Here is an 18,425-nt window from a genome sequence, read left to right on the forward strand (position 1 = left end):
ACGGCTACGCTTGATATTGCAGCCCAGGCCCTTTCACTTGAATGGGACTGATCTGCGCCTAGGCCATGTGAGCGATAACCATGAGGTCGCTGGTCTTGGAGGAGGCTTCAAACAGCTGATTGGCAGGGCTAGGGAGTAGGACCACCACCAGTTCGCTCAACACTAATTCTGAGGATAGGCCATCAATATCAAAATCTAGGACAAGCCCTTAGCCCATGCTGTGCTGCCAGAGGACATTCAGGAAAGGTTTTCCAAGATTTAAAAAGACTTATCTTTTAAATGTTCTGCTGGGCCTGCGGTGGTCATGCATCGTACACGTGACTGTTACGGCCAGTGATTGGCTGCAGCGGTCACAAGAACAGTGAATAATATGTGACTGCTGCGACTGGAACTGGACCTGCAGGATGTTTAAAAGAGGCCTGAGGGTGTGTTCACACTGCATTTGAACAGAATCCGTGCATTTATGCCATATATAAGGTTCAAATGCCATAAACACCTCCTTCAGACTCCAGAAAAGCTTAGTTCACCCTGTTGATTCCCGGCCTCAGCAGCACGTGTTAGAAGGTCCCTCTGGTTGCATCACCCAAACCTGGCCGCTAGGGGCGCTGTGAGCAGGAATTCCCCCTTCTACTTTTGATTAGTTGAGGCACCCGTAGGCAGGCGGCGGAGCGGGCGGTTCGTAACGTTCTTCTTCGTTTCCAAGACAACGAGTGAAAACAGAGCAGCAGAGACGGAAAACAGCCCTGATAGCCAGCACTGAGCGGCGAATGTATGACAGCGGGTGCGGTAAGTGTGCGGCTTGTATCTGCAGTGTGAACCAATATGACCGGATTATGATCTGCGTGTTAGTGGTATTGTCATGCCCATTAGGTCCGCTCAGCTGCAGCCTGTATTATATCATGGTATATGACGTCGGGCACAGCATTGTGAGGACTGGAGCACCCCACCCCCCATATCCCTGTAATCAGATGACATGGCAGGATGTGTATACAGTATATATTTCACAGGATCAGGGAGCCACAAGATACGTCAGTACATAGTAGTAGGGTGTCAGGAGAAACCCATTTCTTTTGGATACCTCTAAATCGTGGCACCCGTGGCTCTTTTGCAGGCCTCGCACTGAATTAGCCCCCAAATGCATGACACATTTGTAAAGAAGAACTATTGGAAAGCGCAGCACCTCAGAGATGAGCACGCACAGCCCCCCACATGTGGGCTCTCCGGTGACCCATGTGTATTGGGCCTCATGCACACCACCATATTTTGTATCTGTCTGATTTTTATTTTTTATTTTAGATTGCACTCAGACCTATTTATTTCTATGGGTTTGCAAAAAAAAAAAAAAAAAAAAAAGGCAGCACACGGGTGTTAGGTGTATATGTTCCTTTATCGATAAGGGCTTGATAGACTGTGATCTCACAGGCAGCAGCTGTAGGCTGGAGATTGTCTGCACTCCGTCATCACTAGCTTGCAAGAAAGAAAGACTTAAAGATTCATTTATTATTCTGAAATACGTAAATTGGGCATTATTTCAGACGCAGATGGCAGCGCAACTGTCGGGAAGGAGACAAGGCGGCATGTCAGTCTTAGGCTACTTTCACACTGGCGTTTTGGCTTTCCGTTTGAGAGATCCATCCAGGGTTCTCACAAGCAGTCCAAAACGGATCCGTTTTGCCCTAATGCATTCTGAATGGAAAAGGATCCGCTCAGAATGCATCAGTTCAGTCTCCATTCCGCTCTGGAGGCGGACACCAAAATACTGCCTGCAGCGTTTTGGTGTCCGTCTGATGAAACTGAGCCAAACGGAGCCGTCCTGGCACACAATGTAAGTCAATGGGGAAGGATCCGTTTTCACTGACACAATCTGGCACAATAGAAAACTGATCCGTTCCCCATCGACTTTCAATGGTGTTCAAGACAGATCCGTCTGGGCTATGTTAAAGATAATACAAACGGATCCGTTCTGAACGGATACAGGAGGTTGTATTATCTGAACGGATCCGTCTTATTCATCATTTTCTATGGCTGTTTTGGGTCTTCATAACGTCGGTGATCCACTGCCAGCTATGGAGCTTTATTAATACTGGCGGCTAAAATGCAGGTCCTAATAAATGTGCCCCTTGGCACTTATTTTGTGACAGCCACAACTTTCTACATATGTGCCATGTGTGAGGCTCTCACAGAGCACTGCTATTAGTGCCTGTGCTCCATCTGGCTAAGCTGGGACTTGCAGTGCCACAGAGGACACTCCGAAGCAGGGGCAGCTGATATATAATGACCCTCGGCCTTCTCATCTGCCATCAGTTCTGACCGTCTGGCTCGCCTTTCACCAGATGTCATATAAGAATATATAATCATTGTTCTAATGCAGTACAGGGATCTCAGGCTCTGGTCTGGAATACGCACAACCTTTAAAAAAATTATTTGTAAGTCTGTACCTATGGGGAATTCTTACCGGTTATGTGTTTTTCATCATTTGTTGCTTTTTAGGTTTGGTCCATTGGGACGCAGCTATGATCAGTGACAATATATTGTCTACTAGGATTCTGAATGTATTAGCTTTCAGTGCCAAGACCAGCACTGCATCCTATGAGAAAGGTTTCTCTGCTTTGAGATCCCATTATTGTCTCTAAATATATGGCTTCTATGCAGAGCCATATCACCGCCATCAGAATGGTCTCATTCTATGGCTGCAATCTAGAATCTCACACTACCTGAGAATCACCTATCCACAGGGTCCAACTGTTGGTGCCCCCCAGTAATCATAAGTACAAGGGTCTCAAGTCCTCAGTTTGAATGGAATGGAAGATGAGCGTGTGCACTGCCGCTTCATTCAAAGTCTATGGTGCTGTCAGAGATAGCCCCAGCGGCCACAATATATATTGCCACACAGTGCCCTAAAAAATAACTGTGCCCAACTCCTCAGTCATAGTGCCACAAACATTGTCTTCCAAATATAATTGTGTCAAGCTGATTGTGCCTGTGACAGTAGTAATTCTCACCCAGCATCACCAAAATAATTGTACTAAGCCGTCCTCAACAGTTTTTGGGCTTCCTTATAGTGCCCCTAGTAATAATACTTCCATTCAGTGGGCCCAGTAATAATATGCTCCCCCAGAGTGGCTCTATAAGTAATAAAGCCCCCAGTGGTAAAAACAAAATAATTAGCCCCCCAAGAGTGTCCCCAGTCAAAAAAAATGTCCCAGGTAGTAACACAAATTTCCCCTTGAATGTCCCCCTAAAGTCACAGTGCCCCTATAGCACCTCCAGTAGTAACAAAGAAAAACACCCCATGGCAATATGCTCTACCAGAGTGACTTCAGTAGTAATAGTGGCCCCAGTAATAATGCCCCTTATAGTGCCTCCAGTAGCAATAATAATGCCCCCTAGGTAATGCTCCCGCAAAGTGGCCCAAGTAGAGACAATGATAGGAAAGAAAAATATTCACTTGACTCCTGTTCAATGCTGCTATTTCCCATGTGGTGCAGGCCACCAGCCTGTGGCCTGAGGTGCCCGTGTCACGGTGCAATCATGATGTTGTTAATACATTCTTTCATAGGCTTCAGGCCCAGTGGCCGGTGGATGTCCTAAGGATGGCGATACAATTAAAGGGGTTGTCTTATCTCAGACAATGGGGGCATATTGCTAGGATATGATCCCATTGTCTGATAGGTGCAGGTCCCACCGCTGGAACCCGCACCTATATCGAGAACAAAGCCCCAAAAGTGGTGGAGGGTGTACCGCGCTTGCGCATACGCCCTCCATTCATTTCTATGGGGCAGCTAAAAATAGCTATTTCTGTCGGGCCCATAGAAGTGAATGGGAGCGGTGGCCGGTCATGCACGGTGCGCTCCCATTTGCTTCTATGGGGAGAGTGATTGGATGGTGGCCGGACCGAAGTCCTCCAGCCACCACCTTCCCTGCTCCATTCTTGATATAGGTGCAGGTCCCAGCGGTGGGACACGCACCTGTAAGGCAATGGGGGCATAGCTTAGCAATTTAATTCAGGAGGCTGACTGGAGCTACTCCTCACCAGTAAGTCACTCCTCATAGTTTAAGAGGAGCTGCCCTAGTGGACAAGAACATAGTCATTTCATAGCTTATACCATAGACTATAATTGTTTACCATTGCAGTCTCTGGTAATTGTGACATCTTTCTATTAAACTCTGCCATAGGCACAGCTTAGTAGAAGATTACGGTGGCAGGATTAGGAGCCTTCACTTGATGACCATTCGGCTCCCCGCAATTTGCTTTGTGGGGGTGCTGATCGCAGGGCAGGTGAACCCCCTCCCTCCCACTAACTGCCCAGATGCCGCAGGTGCTATTGAGCGTGCCATCTGAGCGGTTAAATATCCAGGATTGGAGTTATCTTTGACCCTGCTCACTGTATCACATAGGTCAACACATAACGCAAGCAGTGTACTGAAGGAGTGCAGCCCGTAGGGCCACTCCATAAACCATAATTTCACACAGTTACGTCCAATATTGGGAAGGGGTTAAATGACACCCCTGATAAAAGGGATTAAAGAAAATTTGTAAGTAAAGACTTCATAGACAGTTACTTGTGAAGGTCTTAGTACATTTCTTTGTTACAAAGTATAAAACCCATCCAAGGTTATCACAGTTTGTTCTCCTTGTTATTTCAGACAATGTCATAAATTGTAAGGAACGAATTTGGCCCCGCTGAAAACAGTTCTGCAGTAAACACCATGGAGGAAATCCCGGTGAAGGTGGCTGTGAGAATCCGTCCTCTCTCATCCAAAGAGATTCTTCATAATCATCAAGTATGTGTGAGACTTGTACCGAACACCCAACAGATCATCATTGGGAAGGACAGAGTCTTCACCTTCGACCATGTCTTTGGGAAAAGTTCCACCCAAGATGACGTCTACAGCTCCTGCATTGAACCACTTTTGGTGTCTTTAATTGAAGGATACAATGCCACTGTTTTTGCCTATGGACAGACCGGGTCTGGCAAGACATATACCATTGGTGGAGGCCATGTTGGTATGTTAAAAAGAATTGTTGTCTGGGTCAGTTAGGGTTGACTTGTCTACGCCAGAAACCAAAAAGTGTTCAGAGCTTGTGTGCGGTCCAGGTTATATTTCCTCTGGTGTTTCTCAATGTTTCAAAATGTTTGGGTGGGCACCCTGGCTTATACTGCCGTTGCAGGCACAAGGTATAAGCGCCCGATCTTTTGTGTCCATGTTTGGTGCACGTTTAGAGGCAAGGCACATGCTTATGTTTAGACATGGCCACAGGTTTTGTACAGTGTGGTAAGTCTCCTTCATTCTTATTACCTGCTCGATGCTGAAAGTGCTGGAGCCGAATGCTTTACATCCACACTGAAAAGTGATGCCAGGCTTCGTGTTTCACGGTGTCGCCCTAGGCCTTCATGTGTGCCCTGTGGTGTCAGTGAGGCCTTGGCTTTTTGTGTCAGCCCGTATTGTTTCTCTTCTCTGGTACTGAGTGAAGATACGTGATATTAGGGCCATCTGTCACAGAGTTGGTCTTTTTTTGTGTCAAAAGTGATACCTTTTATCGGCTAATCAGGAAAATTATATTTGCTAGCTTTCGGAGCACAGGGGCCCCATCATGAGGCAAGTTTAAAAATGACCTGAAAGTGACAAATATAGCTGATAAAAGTATCATTTTTATGATGCTTTTGTTCTTTTTCTCTTTTTTTTTTCATATATATATTTTTAGTAAATGTTTAGACAATGCAATTATATTATTACTTCACCTTATGAAGCAACTCAGCCGTACACAGTGTGAATATAGCATTATGAGCCCACTGTATTCATGAGGGTAGTCCTCCCTACTAGTGTTGAGCGAACTTGTGTTTTAAGCTCGGCGTCTAAAGTTCGGGTTATCGAAGAATTGCGTTATGGATTCTAAACTCCGTTATGGTCCGTAGTAGCGGAATCCATAACGCGATTCTTCGAGAACCCGAACTTTAGACGCCGAACTTAAAACACAAGTTCGCTCAACACTTCTCCCTACGCCTTTCACAGCAGTGATAGGCCGTGTATGTCATTTTTGTAATTACTTTGTCACGTTGGGTTTTGTTATAAGTGACATTGCTGATGTATTGTCACCTAGCCTTGGTAGATGAAACGTATAAAAGCTTTATATCATGTTTTATGTGTGACGGCCCTTTAGAAAGTAACACGGGTTGTATTGTATTTCTAGCCTCATGTGCTGAAGAAGAAAAGGGGATTATACCACGTGCCATACAGGAACTTTTCCAGACAATCTCTGAAAATCACAACATTGACTTCACTGTCAAAGTGTCCTACATAGAAGTGTACAAGGAAGATCTGAGGGACCTCCTGGAACTGGAAACAAACGTAAAAGATATACACATCCGGGAGGATGAGAAGGGGAACACAGGTGCCGACACTGTTACCAACTATAAATGCAGTACATGATGTTAGCAATTATACGTACAATAATATTTCCTTGTAGTAATCAGTTCAGAAGCCCCCAAAATGTTAAAGTAGCACTCCCACAAATTTATTTTATTATCTGGCCCCTTACAAAGATGTAAATTGTATTGAAGGTATTTTATTTTTTTACCGATGACTGTATTTGTGAATTAAAGTCTTATTAGTACATATGAAACTGGCTGACTTTTTGGTCACGTGTTCATATGAGCGCACATTACTGAGAAAAAGGAAGTTTTAATATATGCCAATGAGCCTCCAGGAGCATTGAGGGTGTTGCCTTTACACCTGGAGGTTCTACTTTCTCTGCAACTGCCCTGCCCTCTGCACTTCGGTTGACAGGTCTAGAGAGGATGCGGCAGTTGCCGAGAGCTGAGCCTCTAGGTGTAACGGCAATGCGGGCACATATGAACATGGGACCAAGGGCACATGTAACAGCCAGTTTCATACGTTCAAATCTGCTGACGGACGCCCTTTAAAGTGGTTCTCTGGGTCTTTGATATTGATGACCTATCCTCAGGATAGGTCATCAATATCAGATCAGGGGGTCCGACACCCCCGTCAATCAGCTGTATGAAGGGAAGGCGCACACTGTGCACGTGTGCCAGTCTCCCTTCTGTCTTCCTGCTCACTGCTGCTATGTCCGTGGCCAAGCAGGAAGAGAGAAGGGAGACGGCACGCGCGCACTGCGTGCACCTTCCCCCCCCCCCCCCATGCAGCTCATCGACGGGGGTGCCGTCTATGTATTCCTAGAAGAGCCTCAATGTCAATCGCATAAGAATGAAAAGAGAAACGGACTTCCTGTTCACACATCAGATGCTGTGTCACTGGGATAGTCATTGTCGGTCACATGACACAGCTGCGGACCATAGTGTAGTTGTAAAAGCGGTTCTTCAGGCTTTTAATACCGATGACCTATCCTCAGGATAGGTCCTCAAAATCAGATCGGCGGGGGTCCGCCAACCTCCATGAGTTGTATGGAGGGAAGGTGTGCGCGTGCCATCTCCCTTCTCTCTTCCTGCTTTGCCACGGACATAGCAGCAGTGGGCAGGAAGACAGAAGGGAGACGGGCACACGTGCACAGTGTGCGCCTTCCCTTCATACAGCTGATTGACGGGGGTGCCGGGTGTCGGACCCCCTGATCTGATATTGATGACCTATCCTGAGGATAGGTCTTCAAAATTAAAGACCCGGAGAACCACTTTATAGGGCGTCTGTCAGCAGATTTGAACTGTTCACATGGTGCAGTACTGCATGGTGGCCTTTGTTTTTGTGGCGCTGTGCTGGTGGGTTGGTGGGGCCCAGTGCCATGGGTGGCATTGTCGGACAGCAGGGTTGCTGTTTGACTCCTGGGTCCTGCCGCCTACTAGGGCAGTGTCGCTTTGTCACCGCATTGTGCTGCGCCTTTTTGCCAGAGTAGGTCCCACTCAAAGAGACGACCTTGGCGTGGTGAGTGGGCTTATGCCTTTCGATCAAAATGTACACTAATGCCTCTTGTACAGCATGAAGTATGGAGGAGCTCCAATATGGCGCTGAGAAGCGAGGTCAATTAGATCTAAGCATAGCATTGTGGGTGTGCGATCCAGTTCGGATTTTTTCCCCTTGATATATACATAGAGAAACTGACTTCCTGCCCACACATAAGACGCTATGTCAGTTGAAAAGTCAACAGTGTTGGGCACATGACACAGCTGAGGATCAGAAGGGAGGGAATAACTCACAAATACAGACTCTGGTAAGATTACCTTCACTACAGTTTATATCATGTACCAGAGAATAAAAAATGATGAGAGTGCTTCTTTAACTCCAAAAAATAACCAGCAAAAAATTATAAGCAGCAAGCTTCTACATATATTTGTTAGATATGTCTGCTGGAAGCTATAGACCCCTTTCTATGTTGAGAAAAGGATCTTCTTCAGGATCGGGTAAGTTACTACAATGAGGCCACCCACCCTTAGAGCCTAAAGGAGCAGCTTGACATGGCACAGGCTGCTTATAGACATGAGTCATGTAGCTGCAGATCATTGGCAGATCTAGATTCTTTTAGTAGCATCTGATGTTCATTTTGTGTGATCACCATAGACACCAGATTTGTCAGCAGTTCACACCAAATTTAGCCAGTGATCTGTGGCCAATTGAAGGCGTGTTACCATGTTAGGAAAATATGCATAGGGATTGACAGGATTTGAATACTTTTGGCCTTCTTCGCCAGTACAAGTTAGTATATTTTTTGCTCTCTATGAAATAATGTGCCTACTGTAAAACATATACCATGGACTGAAAGTGTCCTAACTGTGGAGCTATCCACCAGTGTGATCATCACATGACCAGGACTTATGATCCTATTCAAGTGAACAGGAGCTGAGCTGCAGTACTCAGAACGGCCACTACACAGTGTATGGAGCTGTGGTGTTTTAGCTGTTTACTTCCGGAACCTGAACAGCTGATCAGTATCCGGAACGTTGGATCCCAACTGATCTCATATTGATGACCTATCCTATGTCCTGGAAACCCCTTTAATCTAGACTACAGCTTTCAGTTGAGGTTTTTAAGAATTTTTTGGCATACATTTCTGATAGGTGTAAAGTTTCCCTGATATAAATGAAATATTTTGCTTTGCAATTGTTCATTCGTGTGTATGATTTCTTTATAAGTGATGCAATTGTTTTGCCCTGGTCTCTCCAGTGATTGTTGGTGCCAAGGAATGCCAAGTTGAAAGTGCAGATGAGGTTATGAGTCTTCTAGAAGCTGGCAGTGCAGTCCGCCACACTAGCACAACTCAAATGAATGAGCGCTCCAGCCGCTCTCATGCAGTCTTCACCATAAGTATATCGCAACAAAGGGACGTTACAGAAAATGGACCCATTAAGTCTGTCCAGATGATCTCTTCAAAATTTCACTTTGTAGACTTGGCGGGGTCAGAAAGAGTGACCAAAACTGGGAACACCGGAGAGAGATTTAAAGAGTCCATCCAAATTAACAGCGGTTTGCTTGCTCTGGGGAATGTAATAAGCGCACTTGCTGATCCAAAGAGAAAAAGCGCACATGTTCCTTACAGAGATTCTAAGATTACTCGTATTCTTAAAGATTCCTTAGGTGGAAATGCCAAAACAGTCATGATTTCATGCATAAGTCCTTCTACTTCAGACTTTGATGAATCTTTGAATTCTCTTAAATACTCCAACCGAGCCAGGAATATCAAAAACAAGCCAATTGTAAATTATAACCCTGACTGGGACAGAATTGATGAAATGGAGCTGGAAATAAAGGCACTCCGCGAGGCTTTGCACAACCAGCAAAGCAGTAGGGTGAGTCGGACAAGCCAGGTGTCTCAAGACTGGAGCCAAGAAAGGAACAAAATGCGGGCTCTGGAAGAGCAGCTTGCACAGTATCAGCTGGAATGCTTTAACCATCGACATTGTACAGAAGAAGCTTTGGAGCTGTTGTATGAACTTAAAGATATGACTGGCCTTACAAAATCTATAAAGAATAGGCTTCAGAGTTGGCTGGCTGTGGCTGAGGAACTAAGAAGTGATGTGAAGGCTGTGTCTGGAACTGACAGTGCAGTTTCCGTGGGAGAGGAGCCACATCACATCACCATACTACAGCTGAAAAGGGAGCTAAAGAAATGCCAGGTATGGATACAACTTCCTATGATCATGCCTTAATTTCATGTCATGATAAGTCACCAGAAGATAACTAATACAATGAGTGAATTATAGATGGACTCTCCCTTATGGGAACTATCCTTCTTACCTTACCTGAGCTTCAGGTCTCTGGGCTTGGGCAAAAGGTCTACTTCCCGTACTATTCCATTAACATGGACCAGCAGCTTAAAGGCTATGTACACCTTCGGAGGCAATTTTAGTTTATGATTGCATTTTACTCATTTTTGGCTAAAAATAGAATTTCCAATTGGCCTTTATTAAAAAATATTGAGCCATTCTGTCACAATGGGTTAACTTTTTTTCTAGCTGTGTGACTGCTACTTTCACTTTGTGCAGGTCATCTAATAAACCTTATCTCTAAATTACTGAGAGGTCATAAACACTTATTTAAGCCACATTCAGTAAGTTACACGTAAGGATCCGCTCAGAATGCATCAGTTTGCCTCCGTTCCGTCTCCATTCCGCTTTGGAGGCGGAGACCAAAACACTGCTTGCATGGGACCAAGGACGGATCCGTCCTCCATTGACTTTCAATGGTGTTCAAGACGGATCCGTCTTGGCTATGTTAAAGATAATGCTAACGGATCCGTTCTGAATGGATGCAGACTTTTGTATTTGAACGGATCCATCTGTGCAGATCCATGATGGATCCGCACCAAAAGCGAGTGTGAAAGTAGCCTAAGAATTGAGCTATAATGAGTTTTTATAATGTCAGAGAGCAGAGTTAAGGAGCACGTCTGCTACCCATATGACGGAAAAGAAAGAAAATCCAGAGGCCGCTACTAGAGCATCTCAGCTATGTACAGAAAAAAAGATTCCATATTTTTAATAAAGACCAATTGAAAAAAAGATTTTTAACTCAAAATAAATAAAATAATAATAAAAATTGCTCCCAAAGGTGTACATAGCCGTTAACCTGTGGGGTAGGAGAGAATTTACTAAGGCCAGTGTTTAGTATGCCAATCTTAGTCCTAAGTGAGCAAATTGCGGTCTCCAGTGAACGGAACGGCCGACCAACAGCCGTGTGCATGAGCCCTAAGTCATCGAACAGAGGTGAGCATTACCACCTCCTCACAGCATGCCAAGCACGTGCTGTACATTTTGTAGCGGCTGTGCTTGGTATTACAGCTCAGGCCCATTCATTTGAATGCTACTGGGCTGCACCTAGGCCCATGTGACTGATTAACTGACCACTGGCCTAGGAAGAGGTCACAGAGCTCACCGGAGCGCCGCAGCCTCTTCAAACAGCTGATTGGTGGAGGTCCTTGGAGTTGAACCCCCACCAATCAGATATTGATGACCTGTCCTGAGGATAGGCCATCAATATTCTGGGCAACCCCTTCACTAGTTGTGAACTTGGTGAGCACTGGTGAAGTAACTGCATTATAGTTGCTTCATATTTTCTACTTCATCTCTATTTCCCTTATGATTTGACAAACACTTCAAAAATTGTGATAAAAATACTACAGTTGGCCATAAATGTAAATAATTTAGGGGAATTTATCAAAACGGGTGTAAAGGCAGAGTGGGGAGACATTTGAGCTTTCTGATGCTCATGCCTGCCGGGAGCAGGGAGATCCAGGCGGCGTGGCTGGCCGGTGTTCCACTTCACTATTATATAATGTAAAGGGAGCCTGCCGGCTATACTGCGCTGGTCTCACTGAGGGCAGCATAGTGTAGTTGCAGACCCCATCATTTCAGCAGTCTGTCACGTCTGAGCTGGCAGTTCTTATACCACTGACATGCCAAACCCCACAGCACGCTCCAGCGCTGAGAGGGACATGAGTCCGATGAGACTCGCCGCCCTTCCTGTGTCCTGAGGATGCATACTCATCATCCGGAGACAGGGAGGACTGGGACAGCAGGTCTGTCACTACACTATGCTGACAGGCAGGGCTGTGTACTCGGAGTCGGTGTCCATTTTAGTGGAGTCGTTATAAAATGGACCGACTCCAACTCCAAAAATATATAATAAATTGGTACAGTTAGTTCAATGCAGTATGTGCTGAATATATTTTCATAAGAATTTGGGAAAATGATGAAATGTCCTATAAATGTCTGTTCTATTCCTGACCTAAGGATCTAGGCTTTTAGTTGAGATGATTTGTGTGCTGCCCTTTATGTAGATGCTCAGTAGTGCAGCTCCTCCGCGTCAGATCAGAGGAAAAGGCACTGGGAAGGAATGGCTGCACTCATCTTAGATCTAGTAACATAGTAAGATAAGGCCGAAAAAGACATCTGTCCATCCAGTCCGGCCTGTTATCCTGCAAGTTGATCCAGAGGAAGGCAAAAAAAAAAAAAAAAAACTGAGGTAGAAGCCAATTTTCCCCACTTTAGGGGAATAAAAAATTCCCTCCCGACTCCAATGACGCAATCGGATAACACCCTGGAACAACGACCCCTCTCTAGTAGCTATAGCCTGTAATATTATTACGCTCCAGAAATACATCCAGGCCCCTCTTGAATTCCTTTATTGTACTCACCATCACCACCTCCTCAGGCAGAGAGTTCCATAGTCTCACTGCTCTCACCGTAAAGAATCCTCTTCTATGTTTGTGTACAAACCTTCTTTCCTCCAGACGCAGAGGATGTCCCCTCATCACAGTCACCGTCCTGGGGATAAATAGATGATGGAAGAGATCTCTGTACTGACCCCTGATATATTTATACATAGTAATTAGATCTCACCTCAGTCGTCTTTTTTCTAAAGTGAATAACCCTAATGTTGATCATCTTTCAGGGTACTGTAGTTGCCCCATTCCAGTTATTACTTTAGTTGCCCTCCTCTGGACCCTCTCCAGCTCTATGTCTGCCTTGTTCACAGGAGCCCAGAACTGTACACAGTACTCCATGTGTGGTCTGACTAATGATTTGTAAAGTGGTAGGACTATGTTCTCATCACGGGCATCTATACCTCTTTTCTTTTAATGCAACCCATTATCTTATTGGCCTTGGCAGCAGCTGCCTGACACTGGTTTTTGCAGCTTAGTTTGCTGTTTATTAAAATTCCTAGATCCTTTTCCATGTCAGTGTTACCAAGTGTTTTACCATTTAGTATGTACGGGTGACTTGCATTATTCCTTCCCATGTGCATAACTTTACATTTGTCAATGTTAAACCTCATCTGCCACTCATCTGCCCAAGCCTCCAATCTATCCAGATCGCTCTGTAGTAGTATACTGTCCTCTTCAGTGGTAATTACTTTACACAGTTTAGTGTCGTCTGCGAAAATTGATATTTTACTATGCAAGCCTTCTACAAGATCATTAATAAATATATTGAAGAGAATAGGGCCCAATACTGACCCCTGAGGTACCCCACTAGTGATAGTGACCCAATCTGAGTGTGTACCGTTAATAGCCACCCTCTGTTGTCTATCATTGAGCCAGTTACTTACCCACTTACAGACATTTTCTCCCAGTCCAAGCATTCTCATTTTATATACTAACCTTTTATGTGGTACAGTGTCAAATGGTTTGGAGAAGTCCAGATATACAACATCCATTGATTCGCCGCTGTCAAGTCTAGAACTTGCCTCCTCATAGAAACTGATTAAATTAGTTTGGCATGACCGATCCCTCACGAAGCCATGCTGATATGGCCTTATTTCCGTTGAGATGCTCTAACATAGCATCTCTCAGAAAACCTTCAAACGGTTTACCCACAACAAATATTAAACTTACCGGCCTATAGTTTCCAGGCTCTGTTTTTGGACCCTTTTTGAATATTAGCACCACATTGGCTATGCGCCAATCCTGTGGGACATTCCCTGTCAGTATAGAGTCCGCAAATATCAGAAATGAGGGTCTGACTATGACATTACTTAATTCCCTTAGGATACGGGGGTGTATGCCATCTGGTTCTGGCGATTTGTCTATTTTAATCTTTTTTAGATGCCGCTGTACTTCTTCCTGGGTCAGACAAGACACTTTTAATGGGGAATTTATTTTTACATTCTGCATGTCATCTGACAGTTTATTTAATCTAGAGAAAACAGGATTAAAGAGATTAGCTTTCAACATAAAGCGACAGTTAAAAGAAGACATTTTCTAACTATAGAGTCTGGTCAGTTCAGCAGGTCTCTCACTGCACACAGTTTTCTATGGTAACCTGCAGACCTGATTAGCCTAGAGCAGGAGTGCCCTCACCCCCACGGAATGATGGGACTGAGCTCTGAGGGAACTTATAAGGTTTAGCAAGATTACCTGCAAAAGGTGAGGACTGAGAAGCATGGCTTTACCTATAATTATCGCTTAAACATGTGCCTTGTATGAGGGAGTGGCAGTCGGAGTTAGAGGAAACTGAGGAGTCGGGGCTTTGGCTTACCGACTCCACAGCCCTGCTGACAGGTTCCTTTAAAGGCTATGTACAATTTTTGTTTATAAGTGCATTTTACTATTTTTTTTTTTACTTAAAGGGAACCTGTCACCAGGATTTTGTGTATAGAGCTGAGGACATGGGTTGCTAGATGGGCGCTAGCACATCCGCAATACCCAGTCCCTATAGCTCTGTGTGCTTTTATTGTGTAAAAAAAAAAAACTATTTGATACATATGCAAATTAACCTAAGATGAGTCCTGTATGTGAAATGAGTCAGGGACAGGACTCTTCTCGGGTTAATTGTTTATTTTTTACACAATAAAAGCACACAGAGCTATGGGGACTGGGTATTGCGGATGTGCTAGCGGCCATCTAGCAACCCATGTCCTCAGCTCTATACACAAAATCCAGATGACAGGTTCCCTTTAAAATCATATTTTCAGTTGGCCTTTATTTAAAATATTGAGCTCTTCTCTCTCAAAGGTTTAACTGTTTTTCTAACTGTGTGACTGGTACTTTCACTTTCTGCCGGTCATCTAATAACCCTTATCTCTAAATCACCAAGAAGCCTTAAACACTTATTTAGGCTACATTCTTATCAGTGAGATAAGAACTGAGCTATAATGGGTGTTTATAATGTCTGTGAGCAGAGATAAGGAGCCTGTCAACTCCCCAAAGGTGTACATAGCCTTTAAAGGGCTTGTCCAGGTTCAGAGCTGAACCCGGACATATACCCTTTTTCATCCAGGCAGCCCCTCTGAGATGAGCACTAGAGCATCTTATGCTTAAATGCTCTCCTTTGCAAATCCTCCGATGCTCATATCAGAGAGGCTGCCTGGGTGAAAACAGGTATATGTCCGGGTTCAACTCTGAATCCAGACAACCCCTTTAAGTAGTACCATGAACATAGAATATTGACTTATGCATAAACTGCGTGTAACTTTCTTGCAATGATGTTTGACTAATGGGACAAGCATGGCTGGCTTACTGTTTAAGCACAATTTATTCAAGGATGCTCTTGCAGCGGATGAAGAGGTATTTGTCCAGAAGGAGATGGAGCTAAAGGAGTTACAAGAGAACATTCAGTCTTTGCTACAAGAAAATCAGCATTATCAGAAGTCTTTAGAAGAGGCTGAGCACAGCAAGAGTCTACAGGTACAGCACTTGCACCTTCTTGAACATGATCTTTCAGTAAAACTGCTGCAGTTAACCACTTCTAGACTGCTGTATGATGTAAACGTCTGGTGGGTCTGCATTTACCTCTGCAAGGAAGTTCTCTATGAAGAGACCAGCTGCTACCGAGAACTAACCTCTGCTCCTGTATCCAGAGATTGCCAATTATCAGTATCTCCCCATGGAGAGGGCAGAACCTGTTTATTACTGTCCCTGCCTTCCCCATCACTGTATACACAATGCTCAATTAGTGCTGTGTATACAGATCAGGAAGCAGCCATGATTCTTCCTGCTCACATCCCAGCGATCACGTGATTGCTAGTTGTCAGGTAACTGTAGGAGCTGCTGGTCTTAGCAGACCCAGATTGTTAAAATACCTCCCAACTGTCTTGTATGACTTTATTCAGGGCACAATGTATAAAATAAAAACTAAAAAAAAATGCTGCCACTAGCCCGATTTAAAAAATAGTATTACAATGTCACTTTGTGCCATTGAAGAAAAATTTGGAAAATAAAGTACATTTTCCTGGGTATGTAAAACACAAACAAAAAATACTATGATACATTTTGACATAAAAATAAAGCCCCATATATCACCGAAGAAAGATGCAAAAAAGATTTAAATAACCAAACTAAAAGGTGTTTTTTCTTTTGAAGCCGCTGGTTATGAAGGAAGGAAAATGGATGTGGGTAACATAACACCATGAGTGCTTCTAATATACAGTCATTTCCAGTCACTCTGAGGGTCATTTACTATACTGAAATACATGTAAATTAGGTGTATTTCAGGTGCAGATAACGGCGCAACAGTTAGTTGCTCCGTTATCTGCGACTTTGTCCCTCTTTGTCTAAAACGCCGGTCTTAATAAATGTGCCCCTCTATGTATGTTGGCTCCTTTTCTTGATTCATCTTTAAGTTGTCGCATGCAGACATTTTATATCCTTTCCATTTCTTTTTAGACGGAGAAGGTTGTGGAACAACAGATCCTTATTGATGAGCTGAAGTACAAGGTTGAAGAATTAAATGAGCAGTCGCCGCGGGGTCTGGTAAAGGAGCAAGAATTAGTTTCTAAGAGACCTCACAGCGTTCCATTGAGCCACCAACTGCAGAGGCTGTCTTCAAGCTTTAGGCAGTCTAGTAACCAGTCAGAACCAAGGAAGGTGAGGAAAACCACATACACATACGTTCAGTCATATTCCTGGGTGGTTATGGTGTTAAAGAGGATCTCCCAACATACTCCTGCTAGAAATGTAAATTAGTGCTGACGGTACCAGACTGTGTAGAGATAAGCATCCTTGACAAGGGGAATGTAACCCCCGGTTCTTATTCAGTCATACAGATGAAAACAGATTTTCCAGGAATGTTATGTATAGTCATTAATACAAGATAGAATGTTTTCTCATCTACTGATCAAGGAAGCAAGCTGGGGAGGGGGGGGGGGGGGGTCGTTGGGTATTGGGAGATCTGTGTGATCTGAAAGGGCTTGTAGACGCATCCTTCTAGCCTTTGGGCTCAGTATTTGGTTGGTCAGCATGTCAGGGTCCTAAGCTGTGTTGTATATTTGTCAACACCTATAGATAAGCACCAGTAAGACTCTGTTCACATCTCGCATGGTTTCCATTTATAATAGAAACCATATTGTAGTGCCAGATCCATCACACAACAGACACCCAACTAACCACATTGACTTATAACTGGGTCATGTGAGTCCCACCAAAGGTGTCCATTATTTTGCCAATAAATAAAGCTCTACATGCGTCAAACGTGATGGAACCTCCAACGCGGTTGTCGATGCGAAACGTTGAATATTCTTGAGAGCTTTATTACAAACAGTAGAATTTCCCTGATGTGTTGACTGTAACATTTGGAGACAATGGCAGATTTTTGTGTTGGATGCCTACAGTAATGTCATGCTATAAAAGCACAGTATGCTAGCAATTAAAGGGGGTCTCCAGGAATGATTTGAATTGGCCGCCAGTAACCTGTCCTAGAAGGTGAGCAGAACTGGTTGGCACCACTTGCAGAGCTGCCTTGGGAGATGGTAAGGGGACAGGGCCTGACTACACTCTGGCACTTGTATATGCTACATATTGCTGAGTTTTCCTGTCAGGCTGCTCAGCCATGATGGCATATCGTAGGCAGGGTCACATTATAACCATCTATTGTAGAGCAGCGTACTGTGCACTGAGTCCCTGTCACTTTACCCTAGGCAAGTGGAAGCAACCAGTCCTTCTCACATTCTAGGACAGGTTGCTGGTGGCCATTTTAAATAATTCCTGGAGAACACCAAGCTGAACCAATACCTTTTTTTCCATCCTAGGTGCGCACCAGTCCTCCTTCATACTCCCTGGAACGAGTGGTAGCTGGCTTTAGGACGCGTAGCCAGATGCTTTTAGATTTAATTGAAGAACAAGACGAAGTTTTACATGAAAAGTTTTCGGACTGCAGTGATGAGGAGTTAGAGAAGCAAGATAGAAACATTAAGAATAATTCTCCAAAATCTTCATTTAGGTGAGGAACTGACTCGAAATTCTAATTTTATCACATTTGAATGACAGTAATGAAATGTAACATTCTGTAAAGAGGACCTTTAAGCTCTCCTGACATGTCTGTTTCATTATCTACACTCTTCTAACTCTATGTTGTGCCAGTCCTCCTTGTTGACTGAATTGCTAACCGTCTGAATAAAGGGTGTACTGGGTGCTAGCAGTGTGTCCCTGCGGTCTGACACCATCCAATCATCACTGCCAGTGTCAGACTGCAGGGACACACACTCAGCTATTGAAGACTGTTGGCAATACATTCAGAAACTTCTAG

General features: G+C 44.2%; 1 protein-coding gene across 1 annotated transcript in view; it reads left to right on the forward strand.

Moving 5' to 3' along the window:
• The first annotated feature begins 652 nt into the window (after positions 1 to 652).
• Positions 653 to 18,425, forward strand: part of KIF27 (kinesin family member 27) — a 60,060-nt gene continuing 42,287 nt past the window's right edge. The window contains exons 1-7 of the mRNA XM_044287703.1: positions 653 to 786; positions 4,648 to 5,008; positions 6,194 to 6,394; positions 9,133 to 10,082; positions 15,446 to 15,589; positions 16,568 to 16,768; positions 17,929 to 18,119. Coding sequence (XP_044143638.1) covers positions 4,711 to 5,008; positions 6,194 to 6,394; positions 9,133 to 10,082; positions 15,446 to 15,589; positions 16,568 to 16,768; positions 17,929 to 18,119 — 1,985 coding nt within the window. The 5' untranslated portion in view covers positions 653 to 786; positions 4,648 to 4,710. The remainder of the gene's footprint in view (positions 787 to 4,647; positions 5,009 to 6,193; positions 6,395 to 9,132; positions 10,083 to 15,445; positions 15,590 to 16,567; positions 16,769 to 17,928; positions 18,120 to 18,425) is intronic.

Source organism: Bufo gargarizans, chromosome 1, assembly GCF_014858855.1.
Source record: "Bufo gargarizans isolate SCDJY-AF-19 chromosome 1, ASM1485885v1, whole genome shotgun sequence".
In the NCBI taxonomy this organism is placed as follows: domain Eukaryota; kingdom Metazoa; phylum Chordata; class Amphibia; order Anura; family Bufonidae; genus Bufo; species Bufo gargarizans.